The following is an 8,325-nucleotide window of genomic DNA, read 5'->3' on the forward strand; positions in this document are numbered from 1 at the left end:
TCTTTGAGTCTGGAGATAAGACGCCTCACTCTTGACCGTGTTGAACTTGTATATAAAAAAAGAAATACCGACTTCAAACTTTGAATGTTCCTTGAAATTTTAACAGTCAATTTTTATAATGTTTTGTTGAAGTTCCTTGTTGAAAATATCAACCTTGGCACTTAATAGCATACTACAGTCCTTGCCAGACAGCTTGAATATTAATTATTCTTGCCACATACTCTTACATGAACTCCTTGTGGGGAAATGATGTCTGAAGTGAAGAACATTGATTTAAAAAAAACAAAAAACTTCTTCTATTCTGTGAAACTATAAAAATGCTGCTGGTTTGTAACTTTTAAATGCACCCCAAAAGCAACCAGCATGGTGGCAGACATGAAAATGCATTATTGGATCATTGTACAGAAATAATTTAAGGTGAAAACAAACAGTGTTATCTTTGGACTTTGGTAAAACAATACTCACGCCATAAATACTTAAAAATATCCTCACCTTACCCCATTACTGTCAAAGAAAGCCAGAGAAAAATGTTTTGAGGAAAGTGGAATTCATACTATATTCTTTATAAAAAAAAATGTGTTTTCTTTCAGTGTTACATGTTCCACATGTATGTGGGAGTGCGTGCGGGTGGTGGCATCGGTGACGAGATCGAGGACCCTGCTGGAGATGAGTTCGAGGTGGAGCGCATCGTCTTTGACATCACGTTTTTCTTCTTCGTCATCGTCATCCTCCTGGCCATCATCCAGGGTGAGCCACACGCGTCAAATTTCGTTTCGCAAAGTGCAGTTCAGCTTAAAGAGATTCACAAATGCGTTAAATGCATACTGCATGTATTTATCAAAACATACACGAGTAGATTTTATTCACAATGTTTCACTGGAGTACCTTTCGTGCATTTTTCATGTGCACTTAGAAAATAGGCCGAGTATCCGTTTAAACCACTGAGCCCCTAAGTTTTACTGACGCCTGTCTTTCAAATGCAGACACAGCCGTGCGCAGGAATAAATAGACACACAGACACACACGCACTCTGTCCCTTTTTTCAGGCTTGATAATTGATGCCTTTGGAGAGCTTCGAGACCAGCAGGAACAAGTGAAAGAGGACATGGAGGTGAGATGTGACACTTTCTGTCACACGCACACAAACACTGTCTCAGGTACACGCACGTTTGTTCACTGACAAGCAGACAGCTGTAAAAAAAAATAAATAATAATAATCACAGTAAATTACACGCGGTATCAAGGTTGTACCATATGCAGTATCCTGTCACTATCTGCTCCTCTTTTGTGTCATACGGCTGATGTGTCCATGGAATCTGTCGGCTGAAGTAACCGCGCTGATTTAGCAGCAGGTTCACTTGAGGTCAGTGAGTAAGTTTGAGGGCCAGTTGTAACTTAAGTGCGTGTGAAGCGATGACTGTGTGTGTGGATTATGTAGATTGCGTTGTTGTGGGAGCTCGTGTCACAGGAAACGATCATATCATTAGCCTTAATGAGAGGATGCCATTATCTATTTCTCAGGGACAATTAGTGGATAATCATTACAGAAAATTTATTCTGAGAAAAACGAATCCCTGGTGTTTAAATTCAGTCAACACATGTAATTGGCATATATACAATATGCATTTTTTTTTGATAAAATGGTTTCTGGTGACTGTTGCATTCGCTACTTTCAGTCTCTTGGTGTTGTATCTCCCTGTTTGCATACTAACGTGCTCGGTGTTGTCATACGTTTAAGAATGTAAAGCCCCTATTACACTGCCGGCTCGGCTCGGCTCTAGATACGGTTTTCAGTTTTATATTAAATGCTTCTCCTGGTACTATTTTTGAGATCACCTTCGTCAAGGTTCCTACCAAGCTGAACTGATACTAAAAGATAATGTAAAAACACTGCTGATCACTGATTGGTCAGAGAGAATTGTCATAATCACCGCCTCTGTGCACGACACAGGACAGCCTGCACAGACAGACAGACTCAAATGGAGTGGATTTGTCCTGTATGTGTGACTGTTTATTTGTGTTTCTGTTTACCAGCTAGAACCAGTATGTTCGACTCTATTGCACCAAACTAAACTTTAAAGAGAGAGTTTAACATTTAAATTGGTAACTATGTTAATTTAGTGACCGTGTGCTTTTTTTTTTTTTTATTCACCGGACTGCTCTATTAATGGCTACTTGCAAAACCACATTGTGATCAACTGAGGCGGTGCAGACGTTCCCCTGTTGCTGATGAAAGGATCTAGTGAATGTGTGACGTGTTGAAGATGACATCATGGTAGTTTCACGTGTTGTCGCTATAGAAACAGTGCCACTTTTAGAGGGTACTCTCTGGGGAAAATAAAATCCCAAAAAGAACCCAGTAGTAAAAGGGAATAGAGTAGAGCCAGTACAGTTAAGATACATCATAGCCACAATAAATACACCCCTGGGTGGTCTACCTTTAAAAGGCTTCAGCAGGAGTGTACAAACCCTCCTTCTTACTTGTCCGTCTGCTAAAAAGGACAAGTAAGGTTAAAAGAGAGAGGCAGGCTGATACTCGGCAGCAGGTTGATAGTAGGAACGGGCAAACAAGCCCAGAGCTGCAGCAAGAGTAATCGAAGCCCAGACCTTTGATTACCAGACTGAAGGAACAAGGCAGAACCGATGGTCTGACAAACAGTGGTGAGCTACTCGTGATGTCACTGAACGCATAGTTGTTATGGTCACTGACATTTGGCAAACACATAACAGTCAGCATCTGCCAGTCCGCATTCACAGAGGAAACAATACCAAATAAAAAAAAATAGCAGAGAGCGGTGGGCCAGACAGCTGCAAAACACATTCAGAATAAAGTCAAGCAAAAACAAAATGTTAAACTGATTGCTGAAGGCTAAGAGAACAAAAGCAAACATGGGCTGTGAAATGATTATGAATAGCGCTACATTATGTTAATACATAGTTTTTTTTCATTGTTTTTCTGGCATTAGTTATTAGTGTGTACTTTCATGCATTTTTTTTTATTTTTTTTTATCAAAAAATTAAGTTGCAGAATTTTGCACCTCCATTTTCAGATGTCACATTTCAGATGCATTGCGCTCCACTGCACTCAGCAATGATAAATCAGCTACAACAGTCACTTACATCCTCCCATGATTTGTTGCCCTAAATGGGAATGACTTAAAATACATATTGCATTAACCCCAACACACACATTTCAGTGTTTCTTCTTTTCTGTCATTGTACCAGCAAAAAAAAAAAAAAAAAAAAAAGAGACTGGCAAATATAATTAGACTGTTTAGTAACCCCGAAATGTTGCAGCAAAAAAAGCCCCTCTGTGTCTTGTGAAGGGACTATTTGGTTGCTGTTGTTCAGTCTTTTCCCTTTTGTGGGTGTCCTTTGAGTGTCTCAATCAAAAAAAAGAGAAGAAAGGTGTCATATTTTAGTGCGAGCAGAGTAAATACCACGTTTGAGTCACAGAGCACTAAAACAAGCGGCTTTTGGTCCTGAGGTTTGGAATTTATTATTTGATTTTCGAACGTACCCTGGAGAGCATCATGTTTATGCAAGCCTGTTTCATGGATCATTCACATATCCTGTATCTTTCCTCCTGCAGACCAAATGTTTCATATGTGGAATTGGAAGTGAATACTTTGATACAGTCCCTCATGGCTTTGAGACTCACACTCTACAAGAGCACAACTTGGCCAACTATCTGTGAGTTGGTTCGCGCTTGCTACTTTTATGCCTGGGTTTGCCATCGTCTCAGCACAATAATCTTACAAATACTAACAGTAATTACTGAAAAAGCTTGTCATTTTATTGTGTGAGTGCTGCGCATGCCTCACCATCACTAAATATTTATCAGAAACCCAAAAAACTAACATCAAAAACAGCTCCCACACATCCATCACTGTTCTAAATGCTTCACCATTCACCCACTTTGCTATTTATTTTATTTTTTATTTCTATAAACTATCTCTGCCAAAATTGATCCAGCATGTGTTATTCTCTTTTGTCTGCACCACTTCTTTTGGTGTAAACAACTAAAAGCAGCCTTATGTTTACCTGCTAATAGCCACCCCTGCACCTGTGTCTAACATTGACGCAAACCACTGTCTTGTTTCATATTCATCAATGTTTTCACTAATATATGCATCAGTTAAAATCAGTTAATTGTGAGATTTGTAATGGCAAAAAACAAAGATGACTCGATAATGATTAATAATATGTGCAGAGGACCAAAGTCTGTGAAGGGAAGCAAGAAATCCATTTTTTGTTTTGTTTTTTGCTGAAAATGTCAAGAAGCCCCACATTCACCAAGAAAAGAGACGCGAGAGTTCACAGAATATAATCGGTAAATTATACCTGGAAAAAATGACTATGTAAAACTACTGTGTTGAGAAGAACTTCACGACATCATCAGAAAAGGATAAAATACTAATAAAAGTGAGTAAATGTCGGTTTAGCTTCAGGCATCAAAGGCAGAAAAGAATTACCTCCGTCAATCATATTCAAACATCATGGCAAAAAAAATGCTTATTATTTTCTTTTATTGTGTAGGCTTCACATACCACTGAGTCAATGAACACCTTTCCCACCAAGTTAAAATGCTTATTTTGAATTTTGCATTGTTCACTGTTGCTACAACAATAATCGCCACCGGCAAGAGCTTATTGGCCTAATTACGATGGATCCTGCAAGGTGTGTTTGCATCCTTTGACTGATGGACTCGTCCCTGCTCATGACTGTGGATGCATGCTGGCGCCTCACATGACATTTTTGGCTCACTTGATAAAGCTCCACAGACTGAAATGTCATTAATCATTATTTAATCAACTGAAAGATGACTAATTTTCAGTATTTCTTTCTTCATGTCTTTCATCAAATATTTGTTGGGATCTTGAGTTGTGTTTACGCTCAAAATACCTAACAAAGTGTATCCCCACGATCATCACACAGGCTCCTAATTTAATGCTGCAAATGCAGCAGTGTTTGTCTCTCTGTATCAGATTCAAGTATGTGTGAGATGTGTAACGTGCTCTATTATTCCCTCTTCTGTGTCCCTGCAGATTTTTTCTGATGTACCTTATTAACAAGGATGAAACTGAACACACGGGGCAGGTATAATAGTTCTCTCTTCTCTTTTATTGCATGAGCCAGTCGAGGCAGGAACTAACTCCTGCACCTTTAAAGCTCCTAAACAAGTCCACTGTAATTGACAAGATTACATTAATATATCCCTTCACAACATTTCCTCCATGTATCGGTGACCTATTAATTCGAACATTTTCCATGACGATAACACAGCTGAAGTGTGTGTAACCTTTTCGAGTAAGATAGAATCTGTATTCACGCTGTCTTTCAAAGCCATAACACCCATACCAGCAGGTTTTATGATAATAAGGATGGCAGGCATCTTTTATGATTACTATTTCACCTTTTTCTCATAAACCTTTATCGTATTAAAACTATACCATTAAAGAGGGGCGCGCTCTTGATTTCAGGTAGGCAAGTATTGTTATTCTTTTTTTCTTGTTATTGTAACACATTGTACAAGATGGTTTTCATAGAGCAAAGAGAAGTGCTTTAAATCAGTACGTTTTCAGTCTTATGGCCTTCAAAGAGCTGTTTCTCTCTTTCTCACTTCTGTCTCACATTCAGTGTGTAAATATATGGAGGGGGATGTGCCTTAGAATAGATGAGCACTTGTTTAATTATAAATTCACAGTCTTAAAAATAAAAAATAAACTCATTCTTATTTAGAATAATTTGGATTTTGAAACATTTAATGCTGCAGAATTGTTAAAGTGGAAGAAAATGCAATTTTCTTATCAGCCTGACAGTTGACAGTCAGGTGGTATTTCCAAATTGAGTTTGGTCCTGGGACTTATCTTTTAGGTATACTGTGTATATTTTGTCGGTGGTTAATTCTTCGCGGGTCTAGATCAAAAAAGGAAAAGCTGGGTGGAAAATGTTCGGTGTAAACTGTTTCACTGACATGCTAGACACAAAAATAGATAGTAGTCACTACTTAGAGTCTAATCTTACTGTTCCAATGAGCTCGTCCCCAAAGAATATATACATTTGAAGTAGTTAATGACTTTTAAGGTAAATTACTACTCTGTTGACTTTGCCAGGAATCCTATGTGTGGAAAATGTACCAGGAGCGTTGCTGGGAATTCTTTCCTGTGGGAGACTGTTTCCGTAAGCACTATGAGGATCAACTGGGATGAAAGGAAATCTGAGAGCTCTAAAGCCTCCCTAGATACTGTTATTACACAGAAGGAGTCTTGATTGACGCCTTTGGACTCAATAATTTACCTTCAGTTTGCGGTGCGTTTCCAATATGCTGATAATAGATTTTGGAGTGTGTGTGTGTGTGTGTGTCCCAAAACACTGTTATCTCTAAATTATTAAATGCCTTGGAAACAAAAGAATATGAACTACTTGTTTTTGTTCTGATACAAAATGAATATGTTGTTTGTTTTGGGAGTTTTGGTGGAAGGAAGCTACTTGTTTGAGTGACTTCTTGAGTCTCTGACAAAAATATTCAGAGTAATGTGACAGTTTTACTGTTTTTATACATCATTATCTCCCCCAGTCAAAGCTGGGAATCTAAATTCAGTTACCTGTCATTTTGCTGGCTGGATGTGTCTCATGTTTTCTGAATAAATTGATTTGTCTTTCTAATCACAGCCCTCCCCCCCCATGTGACATCCAGATAAACACTCTCCCTCCCGCATTTGCTCCTTTTACCTTCCTCTGTTTCTCGATGCTCCCTCTTGTCTGCTGTGCTCGTGTCTCCAGGATCCTTCTCCTCCTCCTGTCCTCACTTCTTATTCTCTTCTTTTCCCAATTCCCTCTGCTCCTCTGTCATCCCTCATATTCAACTCTTTTCCCCTCTCATTATCAGCCACGGTGTAGCATGACAGCAGATCTCCCAGCGCTCGGGTCAAAATGTAGCCATGGAAATGGATCACCGAGCTTAACGAGGTGATTGACAGTCGTCTCTGATGGCCGTGGAATTTTTGGCTATTACTCATTGACTAAAACAGCTTGGCAAGTTTTTTTTGTTTTTTTTTAGTGTGCCGAGTTGAGCAGCGGGATGAAAGGCGTGGGAGGCCAACCTTCAGATATTGTCCTTATTATGCAAAGGATGAACATTCTGCTGCTGAGATGACTTCATATTACTTTTGAGTTATGACCTCTATGCATATAGTCAATAACCCTTGAAAGGACCAGAAAAAAAGCCCAGCATCTAAAAGATATGCAATAAAAAGGTCTTGGATTATGTTTACATAGACAGAAATATTAGTCAGTAATTTATCTAAGTGGCTAATACCATAATTAAATTAAAAAAGATAGTCAAATAGGTGCACTACATTGTTACACTTTCTCCATTTAACCATTTAAAGTTAATTGTTTTAATTTTCACAGTTGAGCTTGAGCTTTAAAAAAAAAAAAATGTAATTGTTAATCTACAATGTGTAAGATACCGCTGATGTGAGAGATGTTTTAAAGGGTCTGAAAACATCTTAATTACCTTCTTGTTATGACTGATGGAGGTACAATGAACTCCCCATATTCAGCCGAAGCTGGACCATTGTTGCATTTCAAAGTACCAATTGCCATCTCACCTATTAGAGCTACAGTGCTTATTTATATTTGAGTTTTAGATACGTGTTTAATTTCATAGTATTTTAATGCATTCGTCTTAATTTTACTTGGTTCAGTATTGTGCTTACAAAAAGGAGGGTGAACAAGATAGCATTAAAAATACTTGAAAACAAGGTTACATACAGCACCAAAAGCACAACTTTCCTACTTTATTCATGAATAGCATCGCTGCCAGCTCCTGACTTACAAAAGACTGAACACAGCTGATCAGTCCCTACTTCAGCCTGAAACCAGAGGGCAAGGAATGGGGAGGGGAGGTGGTGGTGGTGGTGGTGGTGGGGGGGGCTCTCATCAAAAGTCCATTTCATTTGGACATTTATCACCTTCTAGTGAGTGTAAAAATCAATCATAAAGTCATAACATCAAACCCACAGACATCCAAGTGCTCCCTGCAGTTCTCTCCCGCCACAGTTCTGCAGGAGACATGGGGCTTGATTTCCGAAGTAACCTTCCAACCATTGATTTACTAGAACACCAAGGATTTGAAGCAGGGGGACGGCAGTCCTCCCAGAGCAGCCCACATTAAATATACCGGGTGTTCAGGGGATAATTGCCACATCTGCTGGATCAAAAGATATTGTGGATAAGATGGATATGCGCTTGTAGCTGCCAAACTTCCTCCTCTAGTCTTCATGATCTTTCCATCCTGTAGTTGAGCACTGCCAAGGC

The 8,325-nt window shown here is 39.0% G+C and overlaps 1 protein-coding gene across 1 annotated transcript in view; it reads left to right on the top strand.

The window, feature by feature from the left end:
- Positions 1-6,363, top strand: part of ryr2b (ryanodine receptor 2b (cardiac)) — a 60,381-nt gene extending 54,018 nt beyond the window's left edge. The window contains exons 100-104 of the mRNA XM_069144101.1: positions 591-747; positions 1,047-1,111; positions 3,593-3,693; positions 5,049-5,100; positions 6,117-6,363. Of these exons, the coding sequence (XP_069000202.1) occupies positions 591-747; positions 1,047-1,111; positions 3,593-3,693; positions 5,049-5,100; positions 6,117-6,212 (471 nt within the window). The 3' untranslated portion in view covers positions 6,213-6,363. The remainder of the gene's footprint in view (positions 1-590; positions 748-1,046; positions 1,112-3,592; positions 3,694-5,048; positions 5,101-6,116) is intronic.
- The last annotated feature ends 1,962 nt before the right edge of the window (positions 6,364-8,325 follow it).

The sequence above is a fragment of the Embiotoca jacksoni genome, unplaced genomic scaffold (genome assembly GCF_022577435.1).
Source record: "Embiotoca jacksoni isolate LCO1_2020_lvr unplaced genomic scaffold, fEmbJac1.0.p SCAF_12, whole genome shotgun sequence".
Classification (NCBI taxonomy): Eukaryota; Metazoa; Chordata; class Actinopteri; family Embiotocidae; genus Embiotoca; species Embiotoca jacksoni.